The sequence below is a fragment of the Passer montanus genome, unplaced genomic scaffold, assembly GCF_014805655.1.
Source record: "Passer montanus isolate IOZ18808 unplaced genomic scaffold, ASM1480565v1 scaffold69, whole genome shotgun sequence".
Taxonomy (NCBI): Eukaryota; Metazoa; Chordata; class Aves; order Passeriformes; family Passeridae; genus Passer; species Passer montanus.
This window is the reverse complement of record NW_024372036.1, coordinates 325080-347214: the sequence shown is the minus strand read 5'-3', so window position 1 is coordinate 347214 and position 22135 is coordinate 325080. Positions and strand designations below refer to the sequence as shown.

The following is a 22135-nucleotide window of genomic DNA, read 5'->3' as shown; positions in this document are numbered from 1 at the left end:
GGAAAATTCAGTCAAATTGAAGAGATTCATTAAAAGAATTGAGCTTCTAGTTTGGTTCTTCTGTTCCTTGCCCAGAGAATGTTTGTTTAGCTCATCTCTTACAAGGCACACCTAAAAGATGTTCCAAATAATCCCCCTTCATATCTTTGTTTTCATAGTGTTAGCCAGCATGAATCCATCACAGGTAAAACTGACTCCTTGCTATTCATTGCTTTACAAATTCTGTGTCTTACCTTCAGGGGAAAAACTGATTCTTTCTCCAGCTTGAGAACTCTCTTGCACTCAAAGGGGCCAAACTGGGTACGTTTCACCAGCTGAGTCAGAGCAAACACTCCCTCAATCCCATCCTCCAGCTGTCTTATCTCCAAATTAGAAGGTAGAGATGATCTAAAAATTTAAGAGAATTGAGGAAAAAAAACCAAAACATAAATCACAGAACTGATTAGGCTGGAAAAGACTTCTGAGATCAGCAATTTCAACCTTTGGCTGAACACCACCTCATCCAGTAACAGTTATGCACTGCAGGAACCCAAGGAAGAAAGAAGTCAGCATTAAACACAAATGTTTCTGTGCTCACAGCCTCTCTCTTTTCCCAAACAATCTTGGGAGAAGAACTACATGTAGCAAATATTGTAACTACGTATAATACACAGAGAACATCTTCCAAAAAATTCACCTTGACTGGCCCCACAGTATTGGTTTTACAAACCAAATGCAATTCTGGTTTTTTATGTCTGTGCTCACAGATGAAAAGGAAAAAATAATCAGACAGGCTACTGAGTACCCTGTAGAGGCTGACACTGGTAGAAGTGCTTTACTGCCTAAATAAAGAGAAATACTAAAAGATTGCAATCATAGTGATAAGCAAATGAATTGAACAAAATACTTTTAGTTTGAAACATACAGCAGTGTTAGAGACAAAGAAGTTCAGCAGATGTTTCTCAACAATTCTTTTCTAACCATAAAGCATCCATTTTATCTTTTCAAAAGACAGAGGGAAGAGCAAATGTGGTTAAGCAAGCAGACTGTTTTTAAAAGATTCATAGCCAGTTTGTGGTTAAACTTGCCCTCAACCTCAGATAACTCATTTTCAGTTACTGTTTCCCCAGATGTAAAAGCTGCAATTAAATTTCTTCTTTCCTTTTCTTATCTCACCTGACTTAAGCTGAAAACTCTTCAGGAAAATAAATACATTTATCTGTAAAAAAGTAAATCTAAAATTCTGCTTTCAAGTCTATGGTCCAGCAGCCCACACTTCCACTAGGGAAAACTTTGCATTTGCACATCAAAAGGAGATTGAAAACCAGTGCATGCACCATATTTGCAAACATTCCCAGTTGGAACATCTGGACATTAAAGCACAAGTTAAAAAATAGAAAAAATGTAGGAAATAGTAGTTTGTCATGGAATGTGTGTAGTACAGGCCAGAGACTTACTGCACTGCCCATTTTTTGTATATAATAAAAGCACCTCCCTCACCAGGGAGGTGAATATAGAATAATATTCTATTATTCCAATGGGTATTTTTAAATTACCCTCAAGCACCTGTAGTGTCAGGGCTGTTAACCATTAACAGCTGCTGGAGGGGATCATCCAGGGCAGGTTTCCAGGCACAGGAAGGCAGTGCCTGGCAGGAACTGCAGGGAAATTCCTCATCTGGAAAGGCCAAGAAAAGCAGGAGCAGCTCCTGCACAGGTGCAGCCACTGTACTTGGTGGCACACCAAGAGCATCCTGCAATGGCCAAGGGGTCATGGTACCCAGGTGGCAACACCAGTATTTGTTACAAAAGGATGCTGGGAATACACAGCACGGCCTACACAGCCAGGATGTGCCAGACTTGCTGCCCACGTGCCTGTTTTCTGCCTGTCGCTTCCCAAAAAGAAATATGGAAGCCCTGCATACATTATATAACACACAAAGCCATCTTTGGTTTAGGGCAAATTTGGGAGAAAACCTCCAAAGGGGGCCCCTCCAGAAAGCAAACCCACAGGGCCCCTCCCCACAACCGGTTCGGGAAGGATTCCTCAGAGAGAAGTGGAGAGAACCTGTTTATTTAACAGGCAAAACACCCCCAGCACACAAAATGAACAATACTGGATGACAACACCCTTTCTCTGATCTGGAAAGGATGACCAATTCAGAAAGTCTCTCCTGGGAGAGGTCACTGTTATCAATCCCCCGGTGCTGGGGACGGCTGCTGCAGCCACGAGGTGCAAACCCTCGGTGCTTCCCTGGTCCCAGTCCAGAGCAGGTCTGAGTGGTTCCAAAAAGGGGAAGGAAAACAGTCCAGGGGAAATTCAGACTGCCTAGCTGAACTAACTAACGAGCAGGAGCAAAAGCAGGAGCAAGGGCAAAGCAAAAACCAGAGCAGAAAGCACAAGCTGCCCTATGTGCTGCCCTGTCTGTGTCCCACTGACTGCTGGAGGAGTGAGCAGACTGATAACTGATAACAAAACAAAAAGCTTCGCTCTTCAGAGCCAGTCTTGAAGGCACAGAACATAATATCCAGCATAAACAGAACAATGACTGGGGATACAAGCATTATAACTTCACCCCAGGACATTAACATTTCCCTTTTTGGATCTGTATTGCACCTTCACAATGGCAGATTATTTTCCTTAGCTTTTCATGCTACATCTTAATATGAATTTTGCTGACAGTGCCTGATTGTCTTTCCCTGTAAAAATCACTACTCAGTGTTGTTTTCTCCCAACTAGATTGAGTCTATTTGTTTCTTTTGGCAAACACAAGTGTTTCTGCTGCGCTGTCACAGATTTGCTGACAGAACTATTACTCCTAATCGTTTGAAAAACCCACAATAATGAGAACAACTTGTTTTGCTTCTATGTGGAGGAATGAGAGAGTTCATACACATGAATGAGAAATCCTCACACACTTCTCTGAAATGAATCTGCTGTATCTAAGGGGGATAAAAGGGGCAGGTACTCAACCACGACAGAAGTCATCATCCCATCTGGCACCACCTGACTTCTTGCCAGAAACCTCAGCAAAGAAACCGAGTCCTGATGAGCAGCAAGTTATTTTTTTTGGCTTCTATTCAGTGCAGCACTTAAGTGTGTGCATCAATTTTTCTACTTAATCAAGGCCATGTGCTTTCCATAGATTTCTGTCATCCTCTGGGACTTCAGTTTCCAGCTGTCAGCGTGACATCCACTGAAGAGCAAATATGCTTTAAAGAACTAATATGGGCGTTGGGTTAGTCAGGATTAACACAAACATTTCTCACCTTGCCCTGCTCAATACAAAGGAGTCTTTGACTGTCACCACTGGGCCCAGCTCAGGACACTCTGAATCATGGTACTGCCGACAGTCCTCGCACCCTGCAAGGAACCAGACAGAAAAGGCTGGTGGAAAACACTTTTGTAAGACACTCCCTCTTTCAAAAGAAACCTACCACCAGGTAAAATACACATGTAGAGAGGCAGGTATTTGTTCATATTGCTTAAAAGAACATAAATAATTGAACACAGAGTGAACAGCTGGCACCTGTATAGGTGAGACAACACACTGTGATCAGTACCATCAGAAGACAATTGTTTAAATTCTCTCACAAAGGAAAAGAAATGCCTTACACCCACAGTAAATATTCTGCTTAAAGATGGCATTATTCTTCAGATAAAGTGCTGCAACACACAGCAGCTAAAGAAAACCACATCACTGCTTCCCCAGGAGCTGGGCTGTTATGAACAGCTTGGGTAGCCTGTGACAGGAGGCACAAACCCAGAACCAGGGGCAGAACTGGCACAGGGCTCAGCAGGGCACCAGCACGTCCTGAGAGCCCAGCTCTGCCTGGCCACACACACTTCTCACCCACAGGGCAGGACAGAGACCTCCAAGGTACCTCCTGGTGCCTTTCCAGACAAGTCAGCTGGCTGCACAACACATTCTGGCCATCTAATTCACTGTCAGCTTAGCTAAATTAACTTTTAGTTTAAGTGGTTGTAAATTACCCAGAACTGAGTGGTTCCTAAGAAACAATTTTCAGACGAGGATAATTTGAGGCTTTCTAAAATAAGCTAACTTAACAGGACTCCAAATGCTTATACACTGCTTCACTGTGAAAAAATAGCTGTCAAACTGCCCTGCCTGGTCAGCTGCTGACACAGCTTCAGGAGAGATCATCACACAGGGGTTGTGTTGCTGTGGTGCCTTTTGCATCTGAGCTCCGAGCTTACAAGGGCAACTCAGGAAACCCCAGAAAATGTGTAATGTAAGGGTCATTACACCTTTTTTTGGGAAGACATGACAAAAGCCAAGTCATTCCAAGCTATATCCCCTCTGGCAAAGCTACGTTGTGCTCCTAACTGGAAGCTTTTCCCCCCATCAGATATTCATCCCAGTGAACAAAAAGACTTCCAAAACAAGAGATTCCAAACTGCTTCACATTTCTTCTGGCAACAAAACCAGCTTAGTAGTGAAAAAAATACATGTATTTGACAAACAGCATTTCTGGGTGGTGCAGCCCCCAAGGCTGGTCACTGCCTCCTGTCGAGCTGTTTGTGCTGCCTTCTGGTGAGCCAAGGAATGAAACAACCAGCTCTTCACATGATTTTTCAGCACAAGGAACTTCCCAGCCTGGCTTGCTGTACAGCACCACAGAGTTATTGTACCAGAGAAAAATGGGCAAGTACTACTCACAGAGCCCCAGCACCAAAGCTCAGCCTACAGCTGTCCTGCTCACTGTCCCACCATTCCCCTGCTCCAGGTGTGCCTGTAGCCCAGGCTGCCCTTAATATTACTGAAATAATCTGGGCTAAAAGCAGATTTCCCAAACCAGAGAGGGCACAGGAATGACAGAGGAATGTGTAAACCTGACTGCTGAAAAGAAATGGACTGTCACCCATAATGGACTGTCACCCATAAAGGGTTGTTATAACCAAGCCTGAGTAACAGCTTCTCCCACAGGCTCTGCTGTCCAAAGAAAAAAGCACTTTGTCATTTTCCTCATCTCCTGACTGCATCAGGGCATTCCTCACTCTGCAAAGATAAGCCTCTGAAAGGTGCAGACAGCACTGGCCACAACTGCAGGCAAGAATAAGCCACACATGCCTCTCACTCCTCAGCAGAGGAATGACCAAAGCCAGGGGAATATGACAATGACATTGTGTGGCACAGCTCAATATCCAAGGGATGCCCTCCAGCAGCCATTCCCCAAAGCTCTTACACCCACCACATGTGATACTTCCAAGAGATTACAGCCACAGGAGAAAGACAAAACAAGCATGGAAATAATAAAATACCCCACACACTTAATAAAGAAAAAAATCCAAAAATTCTCTTGTCTATGAAATACATACTCAAGGATGTTTATAATTGGCAGTGCACAGTGTCATTTACAGCAACTCACTTTTTCAGAACATAAACAGTCCCCATACCCCATGGGAAAAACTAATTGCAGAGAGCACAAGAAAAAGCTCAGTGACCACAGCCCCCAATGGAAGGGAGAAAATCATGTTGTGTGACACCTTCCATCTAATTAGGAATGGCATCACATCCTTATTCTTTTTGCTGTCCACCAGAATATTTTTATGAAAGGGAAGATAAGGTATTCACTAGTGGTATCCACTAAAAGGTATCTGCATCTCAGTAAAAATGCAAACAGTCAACACTATTTTTGAAGGAAGCTGGTGGAGGGAGAAAATTGAACTTTCTGAGAGTTGCCATAAATGCAGCTGTGGAACCATCAGAGGTAAAATACTATGGTTCCAAAAACCCAGCATGTGCTCCTCTCTGCTCACACAAGGGCTCTACATCCCTTAACTCTTTTCCACCTTTACACCAGGTCCTGCATGTCCAGGCTGCTGACAAAGGAGAGGATTAGTGTGGGACCCAAGCCTGCCAGCCCAGCTGCCACAAGCATGGGACACTGCCCAGCCTGGGCACAGCCCTGCTGCAACATTTCCTCACCCAGCAGCACCCCAGGAGCCTGGATCCCAGTGACAGAGGCCAGCCTGGCACTCAGGGTTACACAGGGCACAGCAGGAAGCACAGGCAGTGAATGCCACGAGTGAAACCTGCCAGGGCAGCTGGTGCATCTCAAACTTGTTCTGAAGGAATTATGAGTCTGCCTGGCCCTGCAGGGGAGGTGCAGATCCCCAAGTCAGGCCAGAGGTCAGAGTTATCCCCAGGCACCCCTGGCTGCTAGAGCTGGTTGTATAAACAAAGGGCTTACACGAGTGTTAGACCTTCAATCTCACTTCAGCCATGAAAAAGCTGTGCTGCTAACTCACATTCAGAGGTTTCATTGTGTGTTTGCCAACAGCATCAGAATGTGTATGCTTAAATTACACAACCTCCTCTCTATTCACCCATTAGCATTCAAGACTCCTTTACAAAGAGCAATTTTTCTAAATAAAATCTTAAGTCTGGTTTAGTCTTTAATTTTAAGCATTCTGAGTAGACAAGTCACCCACAGTGATAATTAGATCCTTTTCCTAATACTTACAAATAAACATAATCTCCTCACTGCCATCTTCAGCCATTATTTTAAACCTGCCAAAATACAAAAGACAAAGTTAGTTCTGAATTGACTTTTACTTTCTGTATCATATAAACATCCCTTTGTGAAGTAATGATGCTGAGTGACCCAGAGCCCACCCAAACACATTGATACACCCTGCAGGAGTATCAATGGAAAATTAAAGAAATTATAGTTTTTAAAAAGCCCCAGGGACTGTTGTATCATTACATGTGGTTGCAGACATCACTACCAAGGAAGCCTCAGTGTCTGTGGGTTCTCAGATATTTCTCTGTGAGGAAATGCTGTCTCCTGCTGTTCCCCACCTCTGACAAACTTCCAGCCCCTCCTGCATCCCCTGCTAAAAAGCTCCTGTGGAGCCTCAGAACACACAGGGCCAGAGGATAATCCAGGTCAGCAGCAACCACTGCAGGAACAAGGCCCAGTGCAACATTTTATTTAAACTAGTATTTTAAAAAAATATCTCTGAAAGGCAGGTTACTTATTTACTAAATACAGTAATCTTAAAAACTGCAGATACAGTCACGGATCTCTTCCAGAGGCAAAGGTGTATTGTGGTATTGAGCACCAGAAAACCTGGGGAAACAAAATCCTGCCTCTGTTACTAGTCTTCTGTGAAATGGTAACTAACCAATTTGATTTCACAGCTAAATGAGGTTAATCTATATTCACTTCATTAGCGTCAGTCTGTATTAAAAACTTGCATAAACACTATTGCCCCTCAACAATTAGGTTATGGTTGGCACAAAGTCTGATTATGTATGGCTAAGACCACAATATGGGCAGGGCCTAGAAGAAAGAGAGAGTTTTTCCCTTTTCTACCCAAAAAAATGCTCTCCTCCTCAAATAAGCAATTTTGCCAATGCCCCAGAAGAGATGCAAAGCAACACGAAGATCATGGCCCAAGTCTGAGAGAGGTGAGGCTGCAAAACAGCAAGAGTATTGGCCAAGAGGATGACAGGAAGGAGTAAGAGCCTGAATCTGTGAGAGGGAGAGAAAACACGACACAACAAACTCACAGAGCCCTGTCTGAAAATAGATAAAAGCATTTGCTACTCCATCAACAAAAGCCAAGCCAGAGCACAGGCACTACTCAGGACCAGGGCTCTCCAAGCACTGCCCTCCCCAATTTCACCTGTCAGCAGCAGGATCCCTCCCTAAGACTCACTGCTCTAAGGAGCAAACATTCCCCATTCATAGCACAAGCTGAGCCTTTCTGGGCTGCAGCTTTTGGGGAATAAGCTCAAATAACAGAACAAACATTTATACAAACGCCCAGTGCAGAGCAAGAAGAGCAACTCAGGAAATTACCCCAAAAGCTCTTTTCCTGGAAGCAAGGTGAACAATGCAACAGGTACTTAGGGGAGTTCAAGCACAACGCTGCAAAAACAAGCGGTGTAAGTTGATTTCAAAAATGGTTTACTTTGCTTTTTAACCAACACTTTTTTTTTTTAATGCTTTGCACTATTTCAAGAGGGGTATGCCCAGCTGCTTTTAGATAGTTTGTGACAAAACTTTAATCCTAAATATGGCTGAATTAACAAATAATAGCCTTGGTTAATGGTTCAGAAGCCACACCACCAAAGGCATTCACCCTCTGGGACGCTGCTGTGCCGCATCCTTGGCAAACAGACTGGAGACAAGTGACATTACAGGAGCCTTCAGATGAGAACAGCATCAAAGGGGTGGAGAAATCATCAGCGCTGCTCAAGGTGATGGGGAGGAAGCGTGAAGGGCCCTCACAGGTGCCTCAGCGATCTGCATTAGCGCAGCTCCCTCTCTGCAGCAAGGACTTTTGGTGCTCTGCACTCACAACACTCCCGACCCATCCTCACCCCTCGCTCCCAAAAAAACACTGCTGCCTGCTTTGCAGTCCTGGTTTACCTCACCCGTGCGCTTTCCAGCTCCTCCTCCCTGATCTCAGCTGCATTTCCCAGGGGTTTTTCAGACAAATGACACCATGGCACCCGCTCCAGCTGGTAAACAGAGTCACGATGTGCCACTCACAGGATGGCACTGAAGACAGGCTGCAGGATTGTTTCTGCCCTCGTCTGCTGTTGCTATGGGCCACGTCTGATTTTTTTTTTTTTCCTTTTCAAACATTTGTAAAAGATAAATACTCCATGAAGTCACTCATCCCACTGCTCCTAATTTTGTTCTTGTCTTACAAAGCTTCTGGGAGTTTCAGGTATTTTTTTACATAAATCATTAGCAGTCAATAATCAGGAGAAAAGCCACACAGACAAAATTAGACTAGGTACAAAGCCTAATGCTGATGGCAGTAAAAGAGCAGAAAACTACATTTTCTGGCTTTTATAATTAGATGAGTGATTTTATGTCTGAGAGTAGAGCCACACAGCTATGCACAAAAATTCCACCTGCAACACAAGCCCTGGAGCATATCTGGAACTTGAGGGAACCCAAATTAAAATACTGAGGAGCTGCAGCATCACAGGTACCTGCTTGCAAAGACACTGTCAGGGAACCACCTGAGCTTTAACAATTTAAGAACGTATGCAAAATCACACTTTCTCCTTATAAACTGCTGAAGAAAGAAATCACGCTCAAGTGTTAAGTTGATCTTGTTAATGGATTTTTTTCTAAAAGTAGGTCAGAAAAATTAATGGAATGCCTGAAAATCTGTGTTTGAACTTAATGATCAACAAGGTAGAATTAAAATTACCCTTTCTTCAGTCTGACAATGGGCTTCTATGAGTGTGAATGACTTGAGAGCACAAGCAGATGGGTGCTGCACATACGTATGTGGAAGGATGCGCTTAAAAACGCAGTTTTCCTCATGATGTAGTAGAACTTGTTCATGCTGCCACTCAAAAGAACTGCAGAACATCTGGTAAACTACAGTAAAGCCTTGTATTTCTTAAAAAAATATATATAATAGGGCCATTCTATCAATTATTGTTGAGGAGGGAGACGATTGCTAGGGAGGGCAGGGGGGCATGGAGTGACACGGCAGCTGGCGAGGTCTGTGCCACCTGCCCTTCTCAGCACTTCCCGCGACCGTGTGAACAAACTACGCGCAAAGTTTAATGGCCCTGAGCAGAGAACGGGCGCACTGCAGAAAATTCCAGGCGTGCGAAGCCCCGCGGACCGCGGCTCCGCTCCTTTTGTCTCCTCGGGCGCCCGCCGCACCCTCTCCCAGGGCACACGCCGGGGCAGGGCAGCATCCCCGCACCTCCCTCCTGCTGCCAGCCTCTTCCCTGTGGATCACGCCCTCGCACCTGGGAGCTCCCACCCCCATCCATCCCCAACCCCCTGCGGCCGAGGCGCTCCCCGCTCCCGGCCCCGCATCCCCGTGGCCGCCGCGGCTCCGTGCCGTGCCCGGCCGAGCCCGCGGGGATCGCCCCGCGCCCGCCCCTCAGGGACCGCGCCGCCGCCCGAGCCCGTCGGGGCCCGGGATCCGGGAGCGGCTCCGCCGGGTTTTGCCTCGGACCCGCCTCGCCCCCTTCGCTACCGCCCTCCCGGCCGCTGTAACAAAGAACAGGCGGCCTGGAGGAGGCGGCGGCGGAGGAGGAGGAGGGGGTGGCGGGGCCGCAGCCGCCGCCGCCGCCCCAGGGGGTCCCGGGCGGGGGTGGCGGGGAGGGCGCGGGGTGCGGCGGGAGCGGCGCGGGGAGCCGGCGTTACCTGCCCCGGGAATGGCCAGACCCGGATCGGATCCGCGCTCCGGGTTCCGATCCGCTCCGGAAACCACGCGCCAGCGGAAGCCGGCGCGGGCGGGCGCGGAGCAGGGCGGGAAGTGTAGTGCGGCGGCGGGGCCGGCCCCGGCGCTGACCCGGCCATGGCCCGGCCTCGCCGCCCTCACGCCGGCTCCCCTCGCCGGCCGGAGCCCCCGCAGCCTCTGGCGGCCGGGCTGCGGGCGGGCGGGGGCCGCGCTGAAGGGCTGAAGGTGGCGGAGCAGCCGGGCGGCTCTCGCCGGGTTTCCCGTCTCCTCACGGGCAGTGCCGGGGAGCGGGCTGGCGGAAGGGCTGGCAGAAACAGAATCACAGGATCGGTTAGGTTGGAAAACACCTCCAGGACCATCCAGTCCAAGCTGAGAGCCAACACCACCCTGCCCATCGGATCACAGCACTGTTTCCTTAAACACATCCAGGAATGGGGACTGCCCCGCGTCCCTGAGCTGCCCGTCCCAGTGTTTCATCCCATCAGGGAAGAAATTCTTCCTGATGCCCGACCTGACCCTGCCCTGGCGCAGCTTAGGCCATTCCCCTGTCCCTCGTTCCCTGGGAACAGTCCCCACCTGGCTGCACCCCCTGTCAGGGAGCAGTGACTTCACCCCCGAGCCTCCTTTTCTGCAGGCTGAGCACCCCCAGCTCCCTCCGCCTCTCCTCAGAGGGCTTCTGCTCCACACCCTTCCCCTTTCTTTGGACAAAAGCCACATCAGGTTCTCAGTGGGCTTTAAGCCCAAGTCCTGGCCATGTACGCGAGTGACTGTGCCTCCTTTCCGAGCCTCACTGAGCTTCAGCGCTCCAGGATGAGAGGACAAAGTCTCAAGTTGCACCAGGGGAGGCTCAGGTTGGACATTAGGAGGAATTTCTTCACATAAAGCATAATTAGACATTGGCGGGGGCTGCCCAGGGAGGTTTGGAGTCCCCATCCCTGGAGGTGTCCAAGCAATGCCTGGACATGGCACCCAGTGCTCTGGGCTGGGGACAAGGTGGGGATCGGTCAGGGGTTGGACTCGATCACCTTGGAGATTTTTCCAACCTAAATGGTTCTGTGATTCCTAAATCTCCCATCCTGGCATTACCAGGATCTGTCAGCGCCCAGCCCTGCTGTGCCTGCCAGCACAAATCATTCCGGGGGGTTTAAACCTTCAGGCTATTCCACCACTCCAGGCAGTGGCCAGGGCAAGAAGCACACAGGCTTTTTGTATCCAAGCAAGATGCCCCAATGTTTTGCTCTGCTGAGGAGTGTTGCCTGCAGTGGAGTCCCCCCAAATCCTTATTTCAGTGCTCCCTGCCACCATGGTGTGACTGCTCAGCTTTCACTATCACACCACTGGAGATCAAAAGGGGGTGGGAAGCTGACACCAGCTCTGTATTCTCCAGGGAATTTGCTCTTCTCACATCTGGATACATCTTTACCAGCTGGAAACAGCGTTTCTCAGTTGTTACCCATCCCACAAACTCTAAAAACAAAACAAAAACCCCAAAAACAAAAAAGAGAGACGTGTAGAGAGTATTCTGAGGATGGGCCAGGCTGGAAGGGACCACAGTGGGTCACCAGGTCCCATCTCCCTGCTCCAGCAGGGCCAGCCCCGAGCACACAGCACAGGGTTGTGTCCTGATGGTTCTGGAATAACTCCAGCAAGGGACACTCCACGGCCTCTCTGGAAGCACACAGCACAGGGTTCTGGAATTCCCGATGGTTCTGGAATAACTCCAGCAAGGGACACTCCACGGCCTCTCTGGACAGTCTGTTCAGGGCTTGGTCACTGCACAGGGAGGTTCTGCCTCATGTTCAGGTGCAGCTTCTGTGCATCAGTTTCTGCCTGTTCCTCTCAGCCTGTGGCAGAGCCTGGACCCGTGCCCTGGCCATCCCCACTTTTATTTATTTATACACGTTAAAGAGGTCCCCTCTCCCTGGGGCTCCTCTCCAGGCTGAGCAGCCCCAGCTCCCTCAGCCTTTCCTGGGCACGGAGCTGCTCCAGGCCCTTGCTCAGCTCCAGGAGCTCCTGTCCCTGCTGTGCTGAGGAGCCAGAGCTGGGCACAGCACCCAGAGGTGTCCCCAGGGCTGGGCACAGGGCAGGATCACCCCTGACCTGCTGGGAATGCTTTTCCTGATGTACCCAGGGCACCACGGCCATACTGACTGTCTTCTGCTTGGGGAAACTGAACACAGCATTTGAATTTTCAAAATATTGTACTTGGGAAAACAGTGTTCATTTCAGGATAGGGAACAATTTCTTCTTTCAAAATTACTCACCAGCAGCTTTAAATGACTACAGGATAGGAAGGGGAGTTTTTTTAAGGATCTAACTGCATGTACAAATTATTTGCTTTTTCAAGGACTAAAGCTGACTGGCAGTTTTTGTACAGTGTCCTTTTGCTTATTTTCCCTGTATATTTCAGTGCATACTCACATGGACTTCTGCCTGGTTTTCTCCAGCACTCAGCACACCAGAGTGGTTTATCTGACTTGCAGTGCATTCACTTTGTCAAAATAAGTATAAATTAATTTAGTATAGTTGTCTGAACATTTACAAAGCACATGAATCTGGATCTTGCAGCTCCAAAATTATTTTTTTCAGCATTAACCTCAGACTATGAAATTCCATCTTATGCCAGGCTCACCTGAGTAGAGAGGTGAAAAATTGAAGATCCTTTATATTTATTGTTTAAGAATGATGAACTGGAGGGAAGAGTATGGTGTCACACTTGGAGCTACAACCATTCCTGCTGTCCCTCTGACAGGTCTTGTCACTTTTGCTAATGTACAGGAATGCATGACACAAGGTAAAAAAACTCACCACAGATTAGAGCAGGGAGGAAAAGGATGAAGGTTTGTTAATAGGAGACTATCAGGAAATTTGAGCTGAGCACTTCAATAACATGAAATAAACATGTGGGCAGTAACTCCCAGGAAGGGAATGCAACATTTCCTTGTAAAAGAGGGTACAGCCCTCAGCTTTGGAAGGGAAATAAAAACATTATTGTGGTTATTTTCACGTGAATGTCTTTTTTTGTTCTGTTGGGTTTTTTGTTGTGGTAGTTTTAATGTTGAGGTTGGATTTTTTCCCTTCAGTCTGGTAGGGCTTTGTGGCAGCAGTGATTTATAACATAACCTTTTCAGTAAAATCATCACAAGGGAACCTAACTCCCAGGCTGTGCTCATTCTAGGACTGGTGTCTTCTCCATAGGATCCAGGCCCTAAAACTTGCCCCCTCTGCCCCTTCATTCAAGATATTACAACATAACTGAGAGAAAAAAAATACTGAGTAACCAGAATGAGCTGCACAATTCCTTCTGCCATTAGATCCCCTACCCAATCCATGTTTCAGGTGATTTCTCAAGCAACAAGAGGCTGCCTGACAGGCTGGGGTTATCAGGAAAGAACTCTGCTCCTGAACAAACAGGTAAATGGTCTGTGTTAAGCAACAGGTCAAACTACTGGAGGAGGGTAGAAAACCATCTGGCACACCTGGGTATGTAGGACAGCACACCACACAGAGACAATTGGCTTTTATTGTATGTACAGCAGGAGTTACTTCTTTAAAAAAATCCTCTTAGGTTTTTTTTGTAGTGATATAATAAATCTGTACATCATAGATTTTATAATTGCACCAACTTGAGTTTATGTATGCACAGAAAGAAAAACACACCACAGAAGAAGTGACTATGACAGTTGATGCTAGAAAAAAAAAAAGGTTTACCCCACTTGGAATAATACAGAGCATAATACATCATTGGGAAATACAGAGTTATAGTACTGGAAAGACCTCAGATCATCCTTCCCAGCTATTTTCACACCATGCCAGCACCTTGCATAGTAGCAGTTTGGATATCCTGAGTGAAGTGGTATTATTCACCCTTAACTTAAAGTAATCACCCTTGTTATATAATTAATCTGGAGTTGTTTGTCACCAAGGCTGAGGCTTAGCAATGTGCAGAAGCATATGCTGACTTTAAACACATGAATAAATCCACTTAGGTCCTGTTGAGGTCAGAGCATGAGGTCAGCTGTTCCTACCCACAACAGGAATGTCTTAGCCTGGAGCTACGGCACAGTTAATTCTAGAAGCACTTCTCTCAAACCTCAGCTCTCCAAATCAAAGCCTGCAATAAACTCAACTGAAAAATCCAGGCAGCTTGCTCTGTGCAACACCCAGAGCTCCCAGACCTAAAACAGGTGTTAAAACATGAGCAGGATTCTTATTTTGCCTCCCCATCCACATTTGGTAGCATTTTAGGCTTTCAGCTTTGTTTTTTCCTATGATGTTTTGCACATCAAGAACAGCAGAACTCTGCAAGAAATACACAGCAGAAAGTTTTCACTTGCAAAACACCTAGAACCAGCAAGAAGATGCAGTACCAGGAAATGCTGTAAAATTCCACTGATCCCCAAAAATGGTGTAATTGCCAGCCAGTTTCACCAAAAAAGCAGCACTATAAATCCAGTCCTCTCAAGAGCAAGACAGCACAAGGTCTGTATGGCCTGTCTCCCAAAGAAAGAGCAGGGAAAAAGAAAATCTGTCAGAAAATGTAAGAATAAAACCCAGTATTTATGCCTGCACAGTGTATGACCTGTCCATTAAGTTGAAGAACTTTGGCAAAGGTATTTTGCTTTCAAAATTATTTTTTCCACCCTGGCATTCCTTCTGCCTCAGATTCCCAAGTTTCATATATTGTTAGGAGTGAAATGACTCGAATTTCTTCCTGGGTCAAGTGGGGTATAAAATACCAATGACCTAGGGATAAAGTCTTCCCCTCCACTTTAAAGTGACTTTGAAGGGGATCTCAATCACTTTAACAAAGTTACTTAGGTTGTATTCCCATTGGAGATATTGGGTAGTTTTATTGCTTTCATCTACAAAGAGTAATTTAATTCTTGTACTCTTTACTTAGTCAAAATTCACATTAAAGCTGAAAAATCTTGGTGAGGACAGGGCTTGTCTCCATCGAGGCAAATTTAAACACCATAAAGCAAAACAAACTACAAACACAAATTAATAAGTTGCACTTATGGGCAGAAAAATTCTTTAGAAAGGAGAAGCAAACCTTCATCTCTTAGTCCTCATGAAATAAATACCCATGCTTTCTTTGCTGTACAGAACATCCAGAAACACAAACGTGTGAGAAAAGGGACAAAAGGAATGAATATTTCACAGGTTGTTTCCAATCTACTGTTCTGACATCATTAAATGGCAAGGCAGTAAACAAGAAGTGTTCAATGTAATAATATCATGTAAAGATTTTATCTACTGTTCAAGTGGGTAGTTATTAAAATTCTTTGTGATTTTAATAACTAGACATTTGAACGTTGGATCAAATTACAAAACACAGAAGGTGTTTTGTAAAACAAAAACTGCACAGGACACATCATGGTGTTATTTGTGCCAGTTGACAAATCCAGTCTTTCTGACCCAAAACTGCAGGGTGGATCCTGCAGGTTGTGAGGATCCAGCTCACACTGACCCAAATACACAAGAAATGGATATCCTCAGGTCTCCTGATCTTAAATGACAACCCAGGGAGGGGATGGGATTCATTATTGTGGGTCTTTGGGTTGTCACAACTCAGTTGTCCCCTTGTGTTTAGTGCCTTAGCTTGTTTTTACAGCAGGACATAAATTATTTGCAGAGGAGTAAGAAGAGGTGAGGAACACACCCGCCAGATTCAGAGATCCAACATCAAACCAAACAATGTTTATTTTCCTGAGGATTGAAGGCAAATAAAAAAAAACAGATACCCTTTTTACACCAAATGCCTCACTCTCCTTATCTGGAGAATTCATTCTCTATTAACACATGTGAGCCCAAACCCTCACACAGTTTGCAGTAAAGAATGTCCTTCATTCCCACCACTGAGACAAGCATTCAAGTGATCATCAAAACCTTAACATGAACCATTTTTTCACGTGTATCCATTCCCTGGGGTAAATTACAAGCAAACCCCAGTGCTGTGTCCTGCAAGTTACTCAGTGCTATTTCACTCTGTTCTACAGTTCATGCTAAAGCTTCTGTAAATTAAAATCCCAGCTCAGTAATTTAATAAGACTTCAAGTAATGTTATGTGCTGCCTCTACATTCCACAGCTCTTTGTTTTTAGGGTATGGATGTGCTACCCGTGGAGCTCAGTTTCATTTGGATTTCTTAAATTTAAGGAACAGTTGTGGTTTTATCTTTCAGCAATGAAGACTGAGCATTTAAAAATGGCAGGGACTTGATGCCCACCCTTCCCATAACACAGAGAGTGCCTTGTAAAATCAAGAGAAAAAGTGTCTGTTGAGGGAACATGACATCAGGGGTTTTAATCCTCACACCATGAACCACTGTAGAACAAATGAAGAAACAAATTTCTAGTTTGTATTAAATTAGAAATAAACAAAACTGTTCAGGCACATTCAGGCTGGTGAAACCTGTATTACTGAACTGGGATTTCCAAGCACAATAAAGCTCCAGAAGATTAATTTGTACCCAATTTTCAAAATAAAGAACATTAAAATGCCTTCAAGTGTTTCCATAACAAGCAGCATGCTGAAACGTACAACTATTTGATAGTCTGGTCTACTGTTCCACCACAGTGATCTTAGGAGGTTACACATAAAGAGTATTTTTAAACAGTTAAAAGATTTTGACCGTTCAGTTCTAATATTTTCTTGGTAAAAAAGAAACTAAACTCCTTCTACTTTGATTTTGATTTACCAGGGAACCTTGACTCTGTCAGAAATTTGAAATGTGCTTCTGTTCTTCAGTAACTTTCTATTTTTGATGAATGCTTTAAATTGAAAGCCCAAATATCTGCCAAAGTGTTGGACAGCTTAAAGGGAGGAAAGGGGCCAGGGGAAAAATCACTGTTGGCAAAGTAGGCACGAGGTCTATCATCCATTCAGGTCAGTAATTTAGTTGGAATGAATGATGATTTTCTTGGCTAAAGAGAACAGGCTTGGTCCTTTGTCCTCAGCAGGAAGGTAGAGGATGGAAAAATACAGGTAAAGCATGAAAGATGGTACCTGTGAAATACTGACATTTTACCCTTCTTCATAGCCAAAATGAGAATTATGCCTTTGCTCCCATCAGTTTTTCATTTTAGACTAAAGGAGCCAGCTGCAATATTTAGCAAGGAAAAAAGGTTAAAAAACTCATCTGACCAACCACTCAGCACATGACAACACTGGTAGATCTATGAACTGAACTAAGGGAATTCATATTTTTTCAAAAGCTTCCTTCACAACTGTATATTTTAAGATCTCAGTAAGTGTTTGGCAAGTAAGACAAGCTTTCCAATGAAAAGCACTGCAGGGTTAACTATGCTCTACTCACCATTTACTGCTCCTAGCTTTGCATTTGATATGGTGGTTTATCTACTTGTCTAACAAGCACATGGGAGAAGGAGTTAGAGCCCCTAAGATGAGGTTTTGCATCATCAGTACAGCTTCTCACACAGGGAAGAAAAGCTACATGTAAGATTTTACAAATACTTTGTTTGTGTGTAGCTTCAAGTAGATTTTAAAAAACCCACCCAAGTTCTGTGTTTTAAAGCATAACTTCTTTTTAAGCAGAACATTAAACAATATGCTAGTATTGGTATTTGCATAATTTATTGATTTATGGCTAATGTCAAAGGCATCTCTCCACCTCCATGGGCTCAGCAGTGATTACAGCAGGCTACATTATTATATTATAGTAGGGTGTCTGAGTCAGCATTTTCCTTCTGCTTCTGAACACTCACCCGCTTCCAAATTACAGCACAAACTGCATCTGGGCCCCTTTTTCCCCCCCCTTTCAGTCAGACTAGAAAAATCAGTTGCTACTGTAGCAGTGAGGGAGCACAGTGGTGTTTTCTCACTTTGTAGAAGTTCAGTCACATAAACTGGGTGTTTCAGTCAGAGCTCCCTGTTGATGTAAATCAGATGGTCACATTTGGTTCTCCCTACAGATCACCCGGGCTGGAAATCACAGTGGGGTCCCTGGTGCCACCTCCCTGCTCCAGCAGGGCCATCCCAGAGCACAGGGCACAGGGCTGTGTCCAGGTGGCTCTGGAATGTCACCAGGGAGGAGCCCCCAGAGCCCCTCTGGGCTCTGCTCAGGGCTGGGCACTGCCCAGGGCAGAAGTTGTGCCTCCTGGGAGGGGAATTGCTGGGCTCAGGCCCTGCCCGTGGCTCTGGGGCCATTGCTGGGCCTGGAGCAGAGCCTGGGCCTGCTCTGACCTCTGCACCAGGGACAGACACAGGGACAGACACAGGGACAGACACAGGGACAGCCAGGGACAGACACAGGGACAGCCAGGGACAGACACAGGGACAGACACAGGGACAGACACAGGGCCAGGCAGGCTGAGGCCCCTCTCCCTGGGGCTCCTCTCCAGGCTGAGCAGCCCCAGCTCCCTCAGCCTTTCCTGGGCACGGAGCTGCTCCAGGCCCTTGCTCAGCTCCAGGAGCTCCTGTCCCTGCTGTGCTGAGGAGCCAGAGGTGGGCACAGCACCCAGAGGTGTCCCCAGGGCTGGGCACAGGGGCGTTACCTGCTGGAAATGCTCTTCCCAGTGCACCCCAGGACATCAGGTGCCTTCTTGGTCCCCACCATTCCTCATCCTCCCTCCTCTTCCAGAAGAAACCACACACTCCTCCAAAAGCTGGACACATTCAGCACTGCTTGTATTTGGAGGAGCAACTTCACCATCAGAGAAAAAGCGTTTTGGAAAAATAAACCAAAAAGACCACTGTTAACAGTGAACATCCTTTTATGCAAGTCATCAGCCATATTTGCATTCTCTAGTACTGCTCTGTAAACAAGTGCTCAAGTGGTGAGCAGGAATGCCATCGGAGAGGGTTTGGCTTCATAGGTACGGCTCTCCCGAAGCCCCGTTCAGTTTGCTCCTGCTCTTGTTCCTGGAAAGAAGCTTCTTGCTCAGAATTCGTGAGAGTGTCCCCCCCTTCTTGCGGCTCTCCTCTGACAGAGGCTGCTGCAGGAACACCAGGTCGTTGTGGGACTGGCTCATGCCCGGGTCCTTCTGGTGGTGCTGCCGGCGGAAAAACAGCTTCGCGCTCTTCTTCAAAATCCCACCTGTGCAGGGAAAAAGGGGCAGGACACTTTAGACACAACAGGATGCTGTGCTGTTGAAACTCAGCTTTAACTGCAGCACGAGTGGGAAAAGCTGATGCTCTGATTTAAGGCTCCCTCCTCACACTTAGCACTGAGTGCTCCTCTGGAGGCCACGCTAGTGGTCACACACACATGCACAGACTGGGGTGGGCTGTACCCTGGGCTCTCAGTGTCACATCCAATCTTCCCAACCAGTGAAGGAGAAAGGATTTTATAAAAAGAATGAAAGAGAGGAAATAATGTTACTCTTTGTTGTTTCAGAGATCAAAGGAGGTGAAGATCAGCCCACGTGAAGGAAATTTTAGTTTGAGGTGCAGGACAACAGTACCTGGCAGTAAATATATGTGCAGTGGTTCTGTACAAGCCAGGCAGCAGGTGTTCTATACAAATTCAGCAGCACCACCCAGAGTAACACTCACAAGGCTTTTGCTATTCTAAAACCCTGTTAGGAATAGCAATGCACTTCAAGCAGATTAAAAATAACATTACATCTGCTTCCAACAGGTTCAGAAGTCTGCCCAAATCCTTCCTGTGGTAAATTAAGTTGCTTTATTTTGTCGTGTTCCTTCCCTTGACCCCCTGTCAAACCCAGCATGCAGCCAAGGCAATTGCAGCTGTCATCTCACCAGGGACTCATGCTGCCAACAGCAGCTATCACTACTCCTCTCCTTGCAAGCTTGGGTTGTTTTTGCACCATTCTGCCAAATTCCACCCTCCCTCTCCATGTGTGCCTGGTGTGCAGCTGGCAGGGACACTGCTCTAGGCTAGCAGCAACACTCAGCCAGGCTGGGACATCAGCTCTGTGTTAAAATAGCACCAGTTTTGTATGGAATTGCTAGGGCTGTTGTCCCAGGTGGCCAGAGCCCGTTTGAACAGAGGAGGACCCAGGTGACAAGCCAGCACAGGAGCTTCTGGCAGTCAGACTTGGATGTGGGGACAGTCACCTCCCTGGCAGAGCTTCCACACCCCCTCCCTGCACCACTATCAGGTTTCCTGCTCCTTTCTCAGTTCAGCTATTAATTCCTGTCATGCCATGGTCTTGATTCTGCTTTTCCTCCCACTGCAAATGGACACAAAAAGCAACACAGGGCAGTTCTTTCACAGGACACTGCCACAGCTAGAATTAAATGTTTGTCCCCCGAGGACCTGCCAAGGCCTCTGTGTCACTTTGCACACAGTGACAGATGCAGAACAGGTATTTCAAGGCAGCCAGATGCTGCTTTGTGCACACCAAAGCAGTCATAAACGTGTACTTGGGTTTATTACTGTGTACTTTAAGGGCTAAGCACTCAGCACCTGGGAGGATATTCAAGCACGTTTTTTTCTGGCAGCTGCTGAGACTCTCCTCACAGGGCACAATGGGATGGGAAGCAGAAATCAGCTGAAAGCAACCAGAACTGGTGGATTTGAATCTTGACTGCTCTCCCAGCAGCCTCTGACTGATCTTTCTGGCAAGGCCGCACCACTTCAAGCTGTCATCAGCAGCACAAAAGCAGCAGTGTTCCACCCCAGGACAGGGACAGCTGTTGATGTGCACGGGCTGGGGGTGCAGAGGCCTCACTGCTGTGCAGCTCCTGTTTGAGCAGGCAGCTGCTCTGCCCAGCAGCCCTAGGACACAAGGGTTTATCCCTAAGCAGATTTTTAGTCCCATCCCTTCTGTCATTCAGATTTTCTACACCAGGAAACAACACCCAACTAACAATGCTCCAAAAACTGTGCTGGTGGCCTGGGACAACTCCCTGCAGCTGAAAAACCGTGGGCAGCACTTCCCTGAGAGCAGCACAGGCTCAGCACAAGCAGCAGCCCTGACACAAGAGCTCCCTGGCGTTCAGCCTCTGCTGCCTGGAAGCTTGCCACATGCCCAGCAGTGTGCAGCCAGCTCGGAGCATGCTGCCTGGCAGTGGCTCTGGCTGCCGTGCAGACATGCAGCCCTGCGAGAGGCAGGGCAGGGCAGCCTGGCAGAGTGTGCTGGTTCATGTGCTGGTTCATGTGCTGTTTGCATGCTTATTCCTCCAGTTGAACAGGATCCATGTGCCAGCCCTGCCCCCAGCAGCAGGAGATGAGCAGAGAGCACTTTATGAACTCATTGCACTGATGTAGGGTGTTCTGAAAATGCTGGTCACTTCTGAATCTCATTTTGCGCTAATGGAGGAAGATTTCCTTCCACATCTACAAGGATACCAACAGAGATTGCTTTCCATTCCTTCCCAACTTCCAAAACAGTTTTCATACAGGTGGTTTTGCAAAGAGCTGCTGATTTTGTAAATACCTGCTGAGATTGTGGTAGCTCTCTAAGTTAGGCTAGAGAAGCTTTATCTAAAAATCCATAAGCAGCAGGTTTTGAAGTGAGTTTTGTTTGTATGTATATCCAGTTATGGGGTCACACGTGGTTTGCATGAGCAGATTTTGATTGATGTAGAGCATCTCTCCAAACCTTCCCTGCTGCCCTCTCTGTGTGACCCTCCTGGACAGCACAACCACCAGAAAGATGATTTGTCACAGCAGACTGGTCTGCTAAGACACCTGAGCACAGGAAGGTAATTTTGGAAGGAGAAAAGGAATGGATAGGGGAAGAAGAAAATGGGTGTCAAACTAATTTTTGCTTCAGTTTTTACAATGAGTGTCTCATTGTAAAGCTACATTTTCTTAGGGATAAAAAAAAGAGACAAAAACAACTTACTGTGTAGGTAATTAATTCTGGCTGGCATAGCAGTCATCTTAAGTTTATAAAAGGGAATGGGTAAGAAAGAGGAAGTCAGAAAGGTAAAAAAACAAACAAACAAAAATATGCAAGAGTAAAAAAAAGTGCTAGCTTTAAGACATTAACACACACAAAAGGCTTTTCAAAGCAGAAGGG

At 46.5% G+C, this 22135-nt stretch overlaps 2 protein-coding genes across 9 annotated transcripts in view; both read right to left on the bottom strand.

Moving 5' to 3' along the window:
* The window catches only part of PRDM15 (PR/SET domain 15), a 35596-nt gene extending 25294 nt beyond the window's left edge, over nucleotides 1–10302 (bottom strand). For 3 of the 6 annotated variants that reach the window (XM_039729432.1, XM_039729436.1, XM_039729437.1), the window contains exons 1-4: nucleotides 10143–10225; nucleotides 6468–6514; nucleotides 3249–3342; nucleotides 234–387 (exon numbers count right to left, since the gene is read on the bottom strand). In XM_039729432.1, coding sequence (XP_039585366.1) covers nucleotides 234–387; nucleotides 3249–3342; nucleotides 6468–6504 — 285 coding nt within the window. In that variant the 5' untranslated portion in view covers nucleotides 6505–6514; nucleotides 10143–10225. Of the gene's footprint in view, nucleotides 1–233; nucleotides 388–3248; nucleotides 3343–6467; nucleotides 6515–8384; nucleotides 9113–9183; nucleotides 9973–10142 lie in introns of those variants that run through there. The other 3 variants (XM_039729435.1, XM_039729434.1, XM_039729433.1) reach the window with 3 other exon arrangements.
* Nucleotides 10303–18898: 8596 nt separating this feature from the next.
* Nucleotides 18899–22135, bottom strand: part of C2CD2 (C2 calcium dependent domain containing 2) — a 32710-nt gene continuing 29473 nt past the window's right edge. For 2 of the 3 annotated variants that reach the window (XM_039729455.1, XM_039729456.1), the window contains exon 14: nucleotides 18899–19239. In XM_039729455.1, the coding sequence (XP_039585389.1) occupies nucleotides 19013–19239 (227 nt within the window). In that variant the 3' untranslated portion in view covers nucleotides 18899–19012. Of the gene's footprint in view, nucleotides 19240–21958; nucleotides 21996–22135 lie in introns of all 3 variants that reach the window. The other variant, XM_039729457.1, reaches the window with a different exon arrangement.